We start from the raw sequence: 18417 nt of genomic DNA, 5'->3' as shown, positions 1-18417 counted from the left end.
GTAACTATTGGGAATGTGGGAAAAAAATAGAAAGAAGAACTCATGGACATGGACAACAGTTTGGTGATTGAGCGAGGGAAAGAGGTGGGTAGAGGTGGAAGATGGGATGGGGGGATAAATGGGGATGGGGAAAGAATAAAATAAAGAGAAAATCCTATATAATAAAAGGGTAATATGCAAATTGACCCTAAGAATGGAATGACCAGGAACGACTGGATGCTATGATGCGCACTGACCACCAGGGGGAAGATTCTCAACGCAGGAGCTGGCCTCTGATGGTCAGTGCACTTCAGCTGGGGGAACAACACTCAGCCAGAAGCCTACTTATGGGTGGCCAGTGCAGATGTGGTGGTGGGAGCCTTTCCCACCTCCGTGACAGCAAAGGGGGATGTCTGACTGCCAGGTTAGGCCTGATACCCCGGGAGCGGCCCTAAGCCAGCAGGTGGAGATCCCCAGAGGACTCCCGGACTGTGAGAGGGCACAGGCTGGGCTGAGGGATTACCCTGTCTGAGAGCACGATTTTTGTGCACTGGGCCTCTAGTATATATATAAAAATAACAATAAAAATAAATGCCGGGCACCATACTTGGCAAACTATATCTATCATGTAATGTAATTTTTAACACAACTCCACAATATCGCATTTCTTCGTTTTTAAAATTGAAAAACCTGAAGGGCTTAAGAAGTACAAAGGGTAATTACAAAATAGTCATGGCATGTAAAATACAGAAAGAGAATATGGTCAATAATATTGTAATAACTATGAATGGTGCCAGGTGGGTACATTAATTATTGGAGGGATCACTTCATAAATTATATAAATGTCTAACCACTATGCTGTGTACCTGAAACTAATATAAAATAATCTTGAATCTCAACTATAATTTAAAAAGTAAAAATAAATAAATAAAAAGCTAAAGATAAAATAAATAAAATTGAAAAGACAGCCTGGCTAGCAGAGCTCAGTGGTTGACCATTGACCTATGAACCAGAGGGTCATGGTTCAATTCCTGGTCAGGGCATATGCCAGGGTTGCAGGCTCAATCCCCAGTGTGGGGAGTGCAGGAGGCAACCAACCAATGATTCTCTCTCATCATTGATGTTTCTATCTCTCCCTCCATCTCCCTTCCTCTCTGAAATCAATGAAAATATACATTAAAATTTTTTAAAAAATGAAACCCAAAGATTTTCAAGTAATGAAATCAAGGTCACAGAGGGTGTTCAGAGCTGTCATTGCTTCAGTTTTACTTGATGGAACTTAGAAACTGTCATTAAGCCAATTTTTAAATTAAGATTATTTGGCATCTTCAACTATCAAATTTTCTTATTTAAACATTATCATTGGCATTTGGAACAGTTAGCAAGCTACTTATGGGCATAAGAATTACTTTGTATTTGGTCTAGTTAAGCAATGAAACTTAAAAGCCAATAATAAATCAGACAAAAAAGAAACACTTTTCTAAAAAATAGCAATATAAAGAAGATCTTCATTAATTAAGAATAAATATCCATCATCAAAATGCTAAGATATGGATAAATTAGTGAATAACATATGAATAAAAGAAGTACAAATTATGTTCTAGAAAAATGTACATTAAAAGATAAAAAAAATTAATTGAAATTAAGAAGTATCAGGGGGGAAATATATTCATTCTTAATTCCTGGCATGTCATAGAGGCACAATAAAAATTAATTGCATGTTGTTATTGAATACTTGAATTCATAGCATATTGGTTTCATGAAGTATTATTCTACCTTTTACATTGAAGAAATATGACACATGAGGAAATAAGTAACTCAAACTCCCTCCCCCACAACAAAATACATGTTGGGTTTACTTCTAGAATGTTCTAGGAGAAATAAAGAAAAACAATAATTGGAGCTGTCCTGGTTACACATATACATCTCCTTCAGGTAAGACTTGCTAACTAATTTTAAAGAGTAGGGACATGTAGACTAAAAGGAAGGAATGTAATACAGTACTGATTACTTAGGTTTACGTGTTAGACTATGTACTAAAAAATTGTTTAGTTTCCTGGGATACTTTTCAGGACCATTTGCAGGTAAGATCTTTGATTCTTTCCAGGTTCCAAATGTCAGTACTTAGAAAGACACGGTAAAAACACGCCTTAATTAGTGTAGGGACCAAGCAATCACGGAACTCTCAACACTTTTGCTTCTAAAAACCCCTGAGCATCACCTTTGCGAAGAAAATGTTCCTCATCTGTTCTTTTCCAGTTGTTACATTTTAGAATCTCATCATAATTTGCTCTTGGATCAGACTTCATGTTCTGAAATGTAGCCTGTTTCACAATAGCTTTCACATCCTCTTCACTCAGTTCTTTCTCAAGAAAACGGCTGATTTTAAGCACAGAACTTCTGAGATCCTGAAAGAATTGTGGGTATGAGAAACTATTCAGCTTACAAAGAATGCATGAGTTACATCCCAACACCTTTATCACATTTTGGAAAACTGAAAGTGATTGGACTTATTGTAAGTCTAAAGTTTGACAAAGATACATTACTTTCCTATTCCGTCTATGAAAATGAGTGCTCTGGTTGTCAGCTTTGTTAAACTTTCTATTGTTTGATTTTGCAAGGACAGCTTACCTTCATTCACTCATTCATTCATTCAACTGGCACTTTTAGGAATGTTAGGTTTCAAAAACTGTGATAAGTCCTGGAGAAGTTTAAGAGAACAATAATATGCTATCTGTGCTTGTTAAGAGTTTATAATTTCATGAGGGAAAGAGTAAAGCAAGTAATTAAATACAATGGCTACAGAAAAGGAAAGTCAAAGTTTGGTGGCTTCATTGGTTATTCTACCAAACACAAATTAAAGAAGAATAAACACCAATCCTCAGACTCTTCAAAAAAATGAAAGAGGAGGAAATACTTCCAAACTCATTCTATAAGGCCAGCATTACCCTGATACCAAAGCCAAATGAGAACACTACAGGAAAAGAAAACTAAAAACCAATATCATTTATGAAAGATACAAAAATCCTCAACAAATTACTAACAAAACAAATTCAGTAATGGATTAAGAGAACTATACACTATGAACAAGTGGGATTTACTCCTGGAATGCAAGATGAACAGCCCTAGTTGGTTTGGCTCAGTGGATAGAGCCTTGGCCTACAGACTAAAGGGTCCAGGGTTTGATTCCAGTCAAGGGCATGTACCACGATTAGAGGCTCCTCCCCAACCCAGGCCCTGGTCAGGGCACATGCAGTAGGCAACCAATCAGTGTGTTTCTCTCACATCAATATTTCTGTCTTTCCCTTTCTCTGTCTTTTACTCTCCCAAAAAACAATGGGAAAGTATCTTCTGGTGAGGATTAACAACTACAACAACAACAAAAGAGCAGGAACAAGGCAAGGATGCCAATATATATTTATATTCAGCCTAATACTGGAAGTCCTAACCAGAGTCAATAGACAAGAAAAAGGCATCCAAATTTAAAGAAAGACGAAAATTATGTGTTCACATACAACATGATTATATACATAGAAAACACTAAAGATCTACAAAAAACAAACAAACAAAAGAAACAGAACAAAACAAAACGCTGTTAGAACTATTAAAAAACTCAGCATAGTTGTAGGATACAAAACCAGCATCCCCAAATCATTTGCATTTATTTACACTAACAATGAACTTTGGTTTACCAAACTGGTCTCTAACTAGTTTGCCTATATTTACTATTATCATTTTTAAACCCATTAGAGAGAATTACATTCAAAAGATACTAATTCTATCATATAGCTATTCTTCTTATAACTGTAAAAAGGACTCATTATTGCTCTTAAGATGAAGAAATTACTATCACTAACAAAGACTACAGACCTTGCATGGTCTGGCTCCTACTGTATACACCTCTCTATCTTAATCTTTCATTCCCTCCACCTTGCTCTTTAACTTCTTCCTTCCAAGATATCATGCACCTGACAGCTTCAGATATTTTGCACATTCTCTCTTCTTGGCTTAGACTTCTCTTTTACTTCTCTGCCAACTCATATCTACTCACTTGAAGTTGTCATGTTACTTTTCCAGAAACAATTGCCTATTACTTATACCAGATCAGTATATTTCATGTACTATCATACCTGCACTTTTCCTTGATAACAGTTTTCACAAATTTGAAGTATATATACCTATTAAGTGAGTACTGGTATTCCCTGTTGGATTATAAGTTCTATAAATAAAGGGTTCAGGAAAACCAAGATGGTGGCATAGGTAAACACTGGAAATTGCTGCCTCCCACAACAACTTCAAAAATACAACGAAAAGACAAAACGGACATCATCCAGAACTACAGGAAGGCTGGCTGAGTGGAAATTCTACAACTTGAAGGAAAGAGAAAAGCACACTGAGACTCAGAGGAGCTGCGGAAGTAAAGTGCAGAGGTACAGAGGCTCGAGCGTGCGCAGAAAGGGACTGGCACCTGAGGATGCGGCTGTCTTTTTGAATCAGGAGGGAATCACAAGCTCCTGACTGCTCTGAACTTGGGTTCTGGGAAGTCTCTGGGGACCCAGGACTCATACGGGGAGAAACTGGACTGTCTGGCAGCAGGCAGAACTCGGAACTTGAGGGCGGCTTTCCCTTAGAGGTGCTTGTATCAATTACCGGGACACTGAGACTCGGGGCCCCTTAGGGCAGGGCTGAGGATCAGCCATAGCTGCTTGCTCTGCCCTGTTGATTCCCTGAGACCCCGCCCCACCCAGGCTTAGGCAGAGGCTTTGCATATGAATGCCCTGGCCCTTTGCAACCTGAAAATTACCTAAAAAATTGCAGGTGGGCCAGACAGACCCAGAACTTCCAAGAGAAGGCCCAAGGCCCCACAGCAACTTGCATTGCTTCACAGCTGGGCCTCATTTGGGCACCTCCAAACCCCCAAAAAGGAAGGGGAATCTGCAGATCTCTTCTTAGCTCCTGCTGGGTAGCCTCAGGCAGATGCTAAATTAGCACCTCCTTAGATCCAAGAGCCAGTGTACCCAGTGGTCAGAGTGGGACCATCCAGATTACAACTCCTCAGATCCATAAGGGACACACTCAGGGGGCAGACTCAGTGAGCACCAAAGCCCCACTGAAGCAAGTCTTGCCTCATAAGGGTGTCTTCAGCACAGAAGTTCTCCCACTGCAGACACAGCTGATTCTCACAGCCAATTGGCCTGGAGGTCAATTCCTCCCAGTAATACCTACAACAATCAAGGCTTAACTACAACAAGACTGTGCACAAATCCCACAAGGGGGTGCACCAAGAGTGTCCACTTCAGGTAATTGGGGAGGCTGAGCCACTGGGCCCTATAGGACACCTAGCACACAAAGCCACTCTACCAACACAGGGAAGCATAAAAAATGCGGAGACAAAGAAACAGGTCACAAATGACAGAAATGGAGGAAAGCAAACGACTGGATATAGAGTTCAAAACCACACTTTTAAGGTTTTTCAAAAATTTTCTGGAAACCGCCGATCAATTTAGTGAGAACCTGGAGGATATGAAAAAAGACCAACTAGAAATTAAGCATACACTGACTGAAATAAAGAATAGTATACAGAGATCCAACAGCAGACAAGAGGATCTCAAGAATCAAGTCAAAGATTTGAAATACGAAGAAACAAAAAACACCCAACCAGAAAAGAAAAAAGAATCCAAAAATATGAAGATAGTGTAAGGAGCCTCTGGGACAACTTCAAGCGTACCAACATCAGAATTATAGCGGTGCCAGAAGAATAGAGAGGGCAAGATATTGAAAACCTATTTGATGAAATAATGACAGAAAACTTCCCCTACCTGGTGAAAGAAATAGACTTACAAGTCCAGGAAGCGCAGAGAACCCCAAACAAAAGGAATCCAAAGAGGACCACACCAAGACACATCATAATTAAAATGCCAAGAGCAAAAGACAAAGAGAGAATCTTAAAAGCAGCAAGAGAAAGAAAGTCAGTTACCTACAAGGGAGTACCCATATGACTGTCAGCTGATTTCTCAACAGAAACCATGCAGGCCAGAAGGGAGTGGCAAGATATATTCAAAGTGATGAATGCCAAGAACCTACAACCAAGATTACTTTATCCAGCAAAGCTATCATTCAGAATTGAAGGTCAGATAAAGAGCTTCACATATAAGAAAAAGCTAAAGGAGTTCATCACCACCAAACCAGCATTATATGAAATGCTGAAAGGTATTCTTTAAGAAGAGGAAGAAGAAAAAGGAACTCTTACCATTTGCCACAGCATGGATGGAACTGGAGAGCATTATGCTAAGTGAAATAAGCCAGTCAGAGAAGGATTAATACCACATGATCTCACTCACTTGTGGAATATAATGAACAACATAAACTGATGAACAAGGACTGATCCAGAGACGGGGAGGCATTGATTGGACTGTCGGGCCTTGGACAGAAGGTAAGGGAGGGTGGGGTAAAGGGGAAAGATCAACCAAAGGACTTATATGCAAGCATATAGGCCTAACCAATAGACACGGACAACGGAGGGGGGGCGGGGTAAGGGGTAACGTGGGGATAAGGACACATATGTAATATCTTAATCAATAAAAAAATATATTAAAAAATAAATAAAGGGTTCAATTGTCTTTGTCTGATGATTTAGGGTCTGTCACATAATAGACATTTTATAATTTTGAATTAATGAGAAAGTAAGATATGTAGCAGGTAGTCAACATATCAACCATAGATCACAAAAGTGAACTTCAAATGTGTTTGGTTGGGTTTACACAATGTATTATAACAGTTTCTTTGGATGCCAACATGTAAATGTTATGTGATTTCCATGAAAGCTACATTTCAAGATTCTCGTTAATAAAAACAACAACAACAAAACACAAAGAACTTGCATCACTGGGCACACAATTACCTCTGACTAATTGGCCAAATCTTAGTGGCTTCTCACCCCAGGGTTGTTTTTGTTTGTTGTTGGTTTGTGTAATATTTTTATTGATTTTTAGAGAGAGAGGAATAGAGAGGGAGAGAAACATCGTGCCTCCTACCAGTGATCAAGCCTGCAACCCAGGCCTGCCTGGGGATCGAACCAGCAACCCTTCAGTGCATAGGATGACACCTAACCAAGTAGTCACACCGGCCAGGACTGGCCCCACTGTTTCGAAGTGCCTTTTCTCTTATTTCAATCACTAGTCATGTGATTTTGCCCTTATTGACACTGATGACTGCATGAAAAGGAAACACAAAAGATGACTGTGTACAGTGGGAAGAGAGCCCTGAGGAAACAAATAATTGAGGGACAGGCAGGAAATGAGAAACCCCTGAAAAAGCATGAGAAGTAGTTAGGTTCCAAGAAAACTGGGAAAATGTGGTTCATTAAACCCCAAATCAAAAAGGGTTTCAAAGAAATAATTTTAAAAAATAACTTTCGCCTCTTACCTTTTTCATTTCCTCATACATCATAAACAGAATACTGAAGTCATGTCTGTGCTCATACCAGCCTCTGATGTGATCAAACCAAAGGCTTCCTGCCACTGGGGGGGAAATTAGTAAGTGACAAGGTAAAGATGTTGCACTTATCAAACAGCAAACTAGAGACTTTCTTTTCTGTTCTGGAATCCCCTGGAAGGCAAGTAAAGCCCCCACAACTAGACATCTATGTTACCTGGTTAAAATGGTGCTTTGGGAAATAATTACATGATTTTAATGGAAACCTGCCTTTCCTATGTATGTAGGAAAAGCAGCAGGTGAGAAAATAAGAAGCCCAAACAACTAATTGTGAAGATTGAAGGGAAGCCCCTTACTTTCTTACTTCTTCCACCTAAAAAACGTCTTTATTTCTCTTTTAATTATCTACTAGAGGCCTGGTGCACAAAATTCGTGCACTAGAGGGGGGTGTTCTTCAGCCCAGCCTGCACCCTCTCCAATCTGGGACCCCTTGGGGGATGTCCGACTGCCGGTTTAGGTCCGATGGAGTAAACTGGCAATCGGACATCCCTCTCACTATCCGGGACTGCTGGCTCCCAACCACTCGCCTGCCTGCCTGCCTGATTGCCCCTAACCGCTTCTGCCTTCCAGCCTGATCACCCCCTAACCACTCCTCTGCCAACCAGATCGATGCCTAACTGTTCCCTGCCGGCCTGATGGCCCCCAATTGCCCTCCCCTGCCAGCCCCATTGCCCCCAACTGCCCTCCCCTGCTGGCCTGATCACCCACAACTGCCCTCCCCTGCCAGCCATCTTGTGGTGGCCATCTTGTGCCCACATGGGGGTAGCCATCTTGTGTGAGGTTGTGACGGTCATTTTGCATATTACCTCTTTATTATATAGGACAAGAGGCTCAGTGCATGAAATCTGTGCATGGGGGGGGAGGGGTGGTCCCCTCAGCCCAGCCTGCACCCTCGCCAATCCGAGACCCCTCGGGGGATGTCCGACTGCTGGGACTGTCCAGCAGTCAAACATCCTTCTCACAATCTGCCAGTATGATCACCGCTAACTGCCTCTGCCTGCTGACTTGATCACCCCTCACTGCCCCCTCGGCTGACCTGGTTTCCCCTCACTGCCCCGCCAGCTAGTCTGGTCGCCCCAACTGCCCCCCTTGCTGCTTGGTTGCCACTCACGCCCCCCCCCTGCCAGCCAGGTCGCCCTCAACTGCCTTCCCTGATGGCCTGGCCGTGCCTCATTGTCCCCCTCTGCTGGCCTGGTCGCCCCTCACAGCCCACCCTGCTGACCTGGTTGCCGCCAACTGCCCCCCTCTGCCGGCCTGGTTGCCCCACGCTGCCCCCCACCCCTGCCGACCTGGTCACCCCACACAGCCTGCTGCTCAGTCATTTGGTAGTCCCTCACTGACCCCACTGCTGGCCTGGTCGCCCCAAGCAGCCTGCTGCTCAGTCGTCTGGTCATCCCTCATTAACCCCCCTGCTGGCCTTGTCACCCCACTCAGCCTGTTCGGTCATCATTCACTTGTTTCGGTTGTGACAGCCCTGGCTCTTTATATATATAAATTTTAAGATCTCTGGATAGCAACTTCAGATATCTATAAGACAGAACCCAAATCTAATCTCCTAAATAAGTGAGAGCCCCAGTTCCACATTCCACAAGCCTCTCCCATCAATCTATCCTCCTCAGTGCTGAAATGAATATTGCACGGCTGCCATGTAAAGCCTACCATAAGTCCATGACAGAACACACACACTACATCCACTTTGGATGGGTACACCATTGCGGTTCTTTTATGATCTGGCCAAACTGTTTCTTAAACAATATGCCTTTGCAACATAGCAATCCCCAAAGTGGTCCTGGTGAGAATAGAAAAGCCATTGGGTGGCAAATTAAATTAACAGAGCAGTAACCACTTATGTGCATCCAGCTTCTAGCGTTACTCTTCTTTATTTCCTTAAAATGTGTTCCCCAAGTTTGAGAATTTGGCTAAATGGAAACATGGCCTCATAAACAAGTTGAATGCATAAATTCATAGTTACCATTTCCATCTAGAAACGTTTTCATGAAATGTTCCATATCATTCCCAGCTTCAAGCCAGATCACCACATTTGAAAAGTGAAAGTATGAAGTCATAACATCCTTGGGGTTTCTGTAGACGTAAATAATCTGCAGGGGGTACAGGAAAACAATTTTAACAATTCTTGGTTGTCCTTAGAGGTTGTTGTTGTTTATTCACACCAACAGATGTCACTATATGAATGCATAATAATTTCTTTCATCCAGCTTACTACTCATGGAAATTTAGGTTATACTTTTTTATTTTATATTACAAAAACTGTTGAAGTAATCAGCTTTATTGACCTGGCATTTTACATGTGCAAGCATATAGGAATAATTTCTAAAAGTAAAATTATTTATTTAATTAAGGTTGGTTAATATTACAAATTACCCTTCATAAAAACTGTTTCAATGTACCCTCTGTGAGCGTTAAGTGACATTTGATAAAAAGCCCGGATAGCACTTGAGAGCATTTCAAAAAGGAAAAACTACTTAACAGATGATGATGAAACAAATAATTTTCCATATAGTATAAAACTGGAATTCTACTTCATACCTCACACCAGACCCCCCCCTTCCCCAAAAATTACAAATGGATTAAGGACTTAAATATGAAAGCAACATTTGACATCTTAAAAATAAAAAATATCTTTCTGGTCTCAGAGAAGATAAAGATTTCCTAAACAGAAAAATATTATTTTAGTTAAAATAAAAATTGATCAATTAAATTGTATTGTTTTAAAGAATGCTGTTCATCAAAATATATAGCATGAAGTTACAAAAAGCAACAAAGTATGAGAAAAGCAACACATATAACCAATAATTTATTAGTATCCAGAATATATATAAAACAAACCATTAAGACAGAGACAATGAAATTTAGAAATTGGACAAAAATCATAATAATTTCACAGAATAAGAAATAATTATGGCCAATAAACATATCAAAAAGTGCTTAATCTCATTATTGATTAAGAAAATGCAAACTCAGATTAGTTTGAGATATCATTTTATAATTTATATTGAAATCTAAATAGTTTGGCCCTAGCCTGTTTTGGCTCAGTGGATAGAGTGTGGGACTACAGACCAAAGATTCCAGGGTTCGATTCTGGTCAAGGACAGGTTACCTAGGTTGCAGGCTCCTTCTGCATGGACCCTGGTCAGGGCTCACGAAGGAGGCAACCAATCGATGTATTTCTCTCACAGTGATATTTCTCTCTGTCTTCCCTCTCTCTTCCACTCTCCCTAAAAATCAATGGAAAAATATCCTTGGGTGAAGATTAAAAAAAAAAAAAAGAATGTGTCTTGAGATGTAATGTATACATTTGCTGCAACTTACCTGTCCATCAATACACTAAACATTGTAGAGCCATACAATAAATTCTACTAAACCATTACAAAGAATAGAATTTTATGTGCTATCATCAAAGTAATGTTGCTATATACTATATAATCACACTACAAGCAATGTGTGGGATGACCCAATTTATGTATATACTTATAATTCCATATATATATTTAATGTGTAAAACAGTATCTAAGATTACAATAATCACATTTGAAAGACTGTGGATGAGTGGGGCTGGAAAAAAATATTTGAAGAAAATATTTTTGTTTGTGCCAAAATCCATTAGCTATTTATATGACTTACTTTAGCTTTTTTGTTCTTGAGACCTTTCGGTACTAAATAATATGGGAGGTGGGAACAGAAGAGGCGAGGAGACGGTCTGTTGAGAAAGTCCATTTTGCGGATATTGTATTCCAAGAAGGGGATTCTATCAAGCGTTGCCAAGTCTTCAGTTCTGTTACGATGACCCTCAAAATAAATCAAGCTTAGTATCTGCTGAGTCCAAATGGTACCTGTAAAAAGAAATAATTTCATTTCCAACCCTGAATTAATGTTTTATTGACAATGTCAATAATTATGCCATCTATCTCAAAACTATTTGGAGCTTTTTCTTTCTTTTTAACCACCCCAAATATGCCAAGGAAATGTGCCCAATTTTTTTTTTTCTAAGCATTTTACATTAACATTAGCAAAGATAAAACTAGGTGTTCTAAGTTCCCTATTTATTCAAAAAGAGTTGTGATAGTGATTTAGATGAACCCTTCAGCTCTTTTGTTCCCTGTGATTCATGTAAGTTCTGTTCATGTGATTTTCTGTGTTTATCTCTGTTTCTCCTCCCTTAGTTTTTCTTAAATCTTTACCTTTTGGAAATATACACAGTTTAAGAGCTCAAGACGCCTTTCAACTTTTCTTTTTAACATTGTGCAGGTCTCCCAAATACAGTGCTAAATGAAAGCACTGATGGGCATTCTTGTCTCATACTTGATTTTAAATGTTTCACTCTCTCATTTGATGTCTGTGGTAATTTTTGGTAGATTCTATTCATCAGGATAAAGAAGTTGACTTTCTCTCTAGTTTGCTAATAGTCTCCCTTAGGAATGTATGCTGAATTTTATTAAATGCTTGTTCTGCACCTTTTGAGATGATAATTCAGGCTTTCTTCTATGCTCTAGTAATGTGGGTGAACTGCATTAATATATTTTTAAACCAATCTTGAAATAAAGCCACCTTGGTGCCCTAACCGGTTTGGCTCAGTGGATAGAGCGTTGGCCTGAGGACTCAAGAGTCCCAGGTTCGATACCGGTCAAGGGCATGTACCTTGGTTGCGGGCACATCCCCAGTAGGGGGTGTGCAGGAGGCAGCTGATCGATGTTTCTAACTCTCTGTCCCTCTCCCTTCCTCTCTGTAAAAAATCAATAAAACATATTCTTTAAAAAAAATAAAGCCACCTTGGTCACAGTGGTATTTTTTTTTTGACATTACTAGATTTGTTTTGCTTATATTTACTTGGTTTAGAATTTTTGCACCTATGTTCATGAATATATAATCAATGTTTTAAAAGAATGTGAGGTGTCAATAATCTTGCAATCATTGCTACTCAATTGAATAGATTTAATAGTCACAGTAGATTTGGTAAAATTTATAGTGAATCATGAAGAGTCACTAATCTCCCCTCTAAGATGAGTAAGAACCCAGCAGTTTGGACTAAGGACTGGTGTATGGTGTACCAAATAGGCTGGATTAAGGGGAAAGGAAAAATTCTTATGGGCTGCTTAACCTAAACCTAAGCAAACAGAGGCACCACCCCCATCTAAGGGAGCAAAACAAAAAACACCTGATATCAAATGTGCTTGCACATTTTGCAGAGTAGAAACATCCAGGGAAAAGGCATGGTATTACTAATTTGGGAAAGTAAACAGGATCCTGAATTTCAAAGTCTATGGTAAAAGGGAGGAACTGGAGCACTTTCATGAAAATCAGGAATGACTTTTTTGTGTTGACTTTGAATCCAATGTATCTCTGAGCAATATTAATCACTTCGTACAACATTGATTCAAGAACACCAATCACCCTGTGTTCTAAAAAGCACATATAAAAGATAAGCTTTTAAGGGGAATGTAAGATTTGAGGACAATTTCCATTAGTTCAAAATTCTTTCATTATTATAGGGAAATAAAAGCAATTAGAGTAATTGAAAAGCATATTAGGAATTAGTTCTGACTGAGACATGCTGCTAACCAAAATCCTGCTGGGTTTTTTTTTTAACATGTTTTCTTCCATTCTCAGAGAAAGCCAACAGGTCAGCATTGACCTAGTACAGTGATGGCGAACCTATGACATGCGTGTCAGAGGTGACACGTGAACTCATTTTTTTGGTTGATTTTTCTTTGTTAAATGGCATTTAAATATATAAAATAAATATCAAAAATAAAAATCTTGCCGAAACCGGTTTGGCTCAGTGGATAGAGCGTCGGCCTGCGGACTAAGGGGTCCCGGGTTCGATTCCGGTCAGGGGCATGTACCTGGGTTGCGGGCGCATCCCCAGTGGGAGATGTGCAGGAGGCAGCTGATCGATGTTTCTCTCTCATCGATGTTTCTAACTTTCTGTCTTTTTCCCTTCCTCTCTGTAAAAAATCAATAAAATATATTTAAATAAATAAATAAATAAAAATAAAAATCTTTGTTTTACTATGGTTGCAAATATCAAAAAATTTCTATATGTGACATGGCACCAAAGTTAGGGTTTTACAAAATGCTGGCACGCCGAGCTCAAAAGGTTCACCATCACTGACCTAGTATCTGCTTTGGCTCAATATTTGGTTTCTTCATAGGTGCCTTAAAAAACAACAATATATGCATTTTAAAGGACCTTATACAGTAAAACTTTGAGATATATTTAACTATTAAAAATCCTAATGGTGCTCTAAATGTAGGCTGGGCTACTGTTAATGTCTGGAAAAGGGCTCATTTGTACACATGTATTACCAAACCAGAGTGAAAACTGATAGCAGGTAGTCCACTCCTCAAACTTACCAGATTTTGGATATGTAATTATGAAGACATCATTATCTCTAATTTCAAAATCATCTAGATTTTCTAGAAAGTCAGCATCAACGAAGACAGATTCAAAATTATAGCCTTTAAAGTTCAGCAAATTTGTGTATTTGTTGTCCATACTTATTCACCTGCAAGTAAAAACAAGTAAAATTCTTTTCAATTTCTTAGTATTTTATAGTAATTACTAAGTGTGTTCAATGAAAGGGCAAGGGCTAGGCCCTCCACCTTGCCCCAGGGTAAGGGCTAGGCCCTCCACCTTGCCCTAGGGTAAGGGCTACGCCCTCCACCTTGCCCCAGGGTAAGGGCTACGCCCTCCATCTTGCCCCAGGGTAAGTGCTCCATCTTACCTTGGCCACGTGTTTGGCAAGGAGCTTCTTCCCGGAAGTCTAAGCCTCTGCTAGCCACACCCAGGAACAAGACACCGACTTGTGCCTGGCCAATCAGCAGAGCACAGTCCTTTCTCCTCCCCTTCCTCCAACTCCCCCTATATAACCAGTCTCCACACAGAGTTATCTCTCTCTCTGCTTCCTGTCGCTGCATCGGCAAGGTGGGGGAGCCGAGCTAGCTCGAATAAAGACTCTTATGCTTTTGCATCGGACTGGCTGGCTCCCTGATGTGGTTTCTTGGGGATCCTGAAATCTGGGCATAACATTCAATATATGCCAAACACCTTTTAAATGTCATGTGTCTCAACCCATGCCATACTAAACAGCATCCTATATAATAAAACCCTAATATGCAAATCAACTGAACTGCATAACAACCAGTTGCTATGATGCGCACTGACCCCCAGGGGGCAGACGCTCAATGCAGGAGCTTCCCCCTGGGGGTCAGTGGGCTCTCTCAGAGGGAGCGCCACTCAGGAAGAAGCCTGGCTCACAGCTGGTGATCACAGCAGTGGTAGCAAAAGTCTCTCCTGCTTCCACTGCAGGCAGGAGGTAAGGGGCTAGGGATCCTGGACTGTGAGAGCCTTGGACTGTGAGAGGGATGTCTGACTGGTGCCTTAGGCCCAATCCCTCCTGCAGGTGGACTTCCCCTGAGTGGTCCTGGACTGCGAAGTGGGCAGGCTGGTCTAAGCCCCTCCCCCCCAAACCCGCCCCAAGTGCACGAATCTTTGCACCAGGCCTCTAGTGCATATATAAAAATTTACTCTTAACAGCAACCAAACATTCTTAGAGGTTTTATCACTATTTTAAAGATGAGGAAACTAAGATACGAAAAGGTTAAACAGCTTTTCCTAAAACCCCCTGAGGGAGGTATTATCATGATTCCAAACATAGAACCAAGGAAAATAAGGTAAAGGAGGTGCAAGGTTGCCCAGCTGGCAGACCTGGCAGGATTTGATGCCAGACTATTTGGCCACAGAGACCATGCCTTCAATCACTTTACTAATACAGTTTCTTGGTATTTCCTATTTTTATTATTATAGAAACTAGAGGCTCGGTACATGAAAATTCATGCACTGGCACCAGAAGCCAATTCTAGCATGTCATGATTTTAAGAGTTTCATCAAAAGGTTGATGGAACTTGGAGACTCAACAGGGGCTGAGTCACATGTGTTGTCACCTGCTGGGAATGACTGAGGGCATTTCCCCATGCCTGAATAGGATACATTAAATTGATTACTGGCTGCCAGACAGCTCAGGGCATCTTAATCTACATGTTATTACCTCCTACTGGCCAAACACCTGAACAGCCATAGGCTACTTCCCCCAAACCTGACATTGGACTCTGTTCGTAAACCCTGACCCTTTGAAGTGTATATCTCCACCTCGCCTCAAGATAATTTGTGTTAATAAAAAGCACGGGGTCCTGAGACGAGGAGACCTTAGTTTCCTTTAAACTAGGCTCCTCTGACCCCCAAATGCCTTTCAAAATTATATTTCGTCTCTGGACTCCTTTTTAATCTACACACAGCCTTCTCCAGATTGCTAAACCCTTCTAGATGCCGGAATAAGAAACCTGGCACACTGGAGGGGGGATCCCTCAGTCCAGCCTGCCCTCTCTCACAGTCTGGGAGCCCTCAGGGGCAAGAGGGGACCCGGCGATCAGGGGAAGGAGACGCCCCATCACACTCCTTCCTCTGCCACTGCCAGCAGCTCAAGCCTCAGCCGACCCTGGTTATCTGAGCCTCGAGCGGCCCTAAGTGGCTGCACAGCCACCATCTGAGGTTTGCCTACATCACGGGCCAGCCTGGGCATCTGGGGGGCTGAGGGGACTGGGCGCCAGCATCTTGTGGCTGTGGGCACCTGAGGGCATGGCAGTCAATTAGCATATTCCCTCCTTATTGGCTGTGGGTGCCGCCATCTTCATGATGGCGTGAGGGTCAATTAGCATATTCCCGCTTTATTAGATAGGATATGAAATTTTCCAATAAATGTACTTTTTCTTTTTTCTGGAACAGAAATAATCTGTTGTCCCTGAAGCTTCTTTTTCTTTTTTTTAATTGTTTTATTGCTTAAAGTATTACAAAGAGTATTACATATGTCTCCTTTTTTTCCCGCCCTTGACAATCCCCTGGCCTCCCCTACCCCCCAGTGTCTTATGTCCATGGGTTATGCTTATATGCACGCATACAAGTCCTTCGGTTGATCTCTTACCCTCCCTTCCTGCTCCCCTTCTGAGGCTTTGGGAACTGTCTGCCATTTCAAATAAATTGTGGAATATGCTCTGTGTGTAACACCAACTGGTTTTACCTTGGAGATGTCATCCCCATATAGTTGCAAGATACTGTATGGTTTTTTGTAGGGCGTGGCTAGAGGGTTAAGCCTCAGACTCACCTGTTGGCAAAGCCACAAACAAGTCCTAGCTTAGAGGGCACAGTCCTCTTAGCATAATTAGGCTTGACCTTATGACATTCCCTAGATCTTATCTAGGAAGCTAATGGGCTGGGGGAGATGTGGCAAGTGCTGCCAAAACAAGTGAAACTCACAAGAATATTATAACTATGGTGACCACTAACTTGTTTACCTCTGGGTATAAAATAAAGGCTCAGCTTGCCTCTAGATCTCTCTCTTTTGCCTCAGCCAGGCACAGGAAGATCCACCTAGACTCTGATTATTCTTTGTCTGTCATTTCTTCTTCCTTTCACCACCCTCACTCAGGCTTCCAAACCCTCAGCTGAGCTGGCTCGGGACAGTTTTTATTACATTTTCCAAATGAATTTTTATCAGAAATCATAAATAAACATCAATGATGAGAGAGAATCATCAATTGTCTGCCTCTGCATGCCCTCTTCTGGGAATTGAGCCTGCTACCCAGGTATGTGCCCTGACCTGGAATCAAACCATGATCCCTTGTTCATAGGTTGACGCTCAAGCACTGAGCCACACCAACTGGGTGAGAAATCTATTCTTGAATGTTAAATAGATGAGGAAATCGCAGAAGTTCTAATAACACTAGGTGTAGGACCAACACATATGTTAGTCGTGTACTTTTGAATATTTTCTGTGCACATCTAGAAAATGAATTTCTTAAAGTTGCAAATATGGCTTTGCCTAAATTGCCTGTCAAAAAACAACATTTAATTCTTTTACAAACAATCTAAATCATCTGACCTATAGAGGAAAGTCAGAGGTGAGAATTTTGCTCAGTAAGAGTAGAAACATCACTTGCATTAGAATTACCTAGGTTTTGGTAAATGTTCATATTCTAGGCCTTATAACAGACTGATAGGATTAGAATTCTAGAAAGTGTGTCCTGGAAATTTGCATTTTAACAATCCTACCAATCACACTTAAAAAAAAGGGGGGTGGGGGACTATATTACTGTTTCAATGAATGTTTATCTCAACCTCCAGAGAAGGCTTTGTGGAATGTTATTTGATCTCCAATTAAAAGATCCAGTTCAGGCCCTACCAAGTTGCTAGAGCTTTCCTGACTCAAGGTGAAGAAGTCCAGACAACCTCAACTATTGAGAAGTCAGGATAGAGGAGACTGGCTGGTAAATCACAAAGAATGCATTCAAGAGATAGAGGGAATGCTGTTATGTCTTTGCTATTATGAAATTTTCCGGGAAAAACCTTGGATAACTCAACCTTTGGAGAGTCGTGAGGAAGAATTTATACTGTATCACATGGACACACACACCAAAAAGCACCAATTCCAGGAATTCTTGATTAGGACGAAAGAGGAAAGAGTGTCAGGCAGCCCACAAAAACATTCTAACATAACTCCTTTTTACTACTTATTATATTTAGTATGTCTTGCACAGTCTTAAGAGAGAACAAGCTATTTTGTTACAGAAATAAGGAGCAAAGTGTAGAGTGTGAGATGCATTTTTACATAGGATCTCGGGACTGGCGAGTCATATATTATTTGTATCTCCTTAGTGAATATCGGAGAAAGTATAAAGAAAAAAATGTCACATGTTTTCCTTATTCTTGCCCTGAGTCCAAAAGAAAAAAAGAAAAACAGAAAATTGAGGAGAAAGAAAGAAATACATTGTATGCTGAAGAGAGGGTAAGACTTGAAAGAGACTCTATGTCTACGTTTTCACTACTCACTGTTACACGTCAACTGATGAAGCAAAATCCACTTCTGATATAAC

At 40.8% G+C, this 18417-nt stretch overlaps 1 protein-coding gene across 1 annotated transcript in view; it reads right to left on the bottom strand.

Annotated features, from left to right (window-relative positions):
* Nucleotides 1–18417, bottom strand: part of LOC139012112 (amine sulfotransferase-like) — a 20088-nt gene extending 1671 nt beyond the window's left edge. Inside the window, exons 1-6 of the mRNA XM_070417527.1 lie at nt 18374–18417; nt 13846–13997; nt 11116–11324; nt 9446–9572; nt 7405–7499; nt 2201–2387 (exon numbers count right to left, since the gene is read on the bottom strand). Of these exons, the coding sequence (XP_070273628.1) occupies nt 2201–2387; nt 7405–7499; nt 9446–9572; nt 11116–11324; nt 13846–13987 (760 nt within the window). The 5' untranslated portion in view covers nt 13988–13997; nt 18374–18417. The remainder of the gene's footprint in view (nt 1–2200; nt 2388–7404; nt 7500–9445; nt 9573–11115; nt 11325–13845; nt 13998–18373) is intronic.

The sequence above is a fragment of the Myotis yumanensis genome, unplaced genomic scaffold (genome assembly GCF_028538775.1).
Source record: "Myotis yumanensis isolate MYYU_CA2020_CCGP unplaced genomic scaffold, mMyoYum1.0.hap1 SCAF_6, whole genome shotgun sequence".
Classification (NCBI taxonomy): domain Eukaryota; kingdom Metazoa; phylum Chordata; class Mammalia; order Chiroptera; family Vespertilionidae; genus Myotis; species Myotis yumanensis.
The sequence above is the reverse complement of the archived record's forward strand: the minus strand, read 5'-3'. Positions and strand labels throughout refer to the sequence as shown.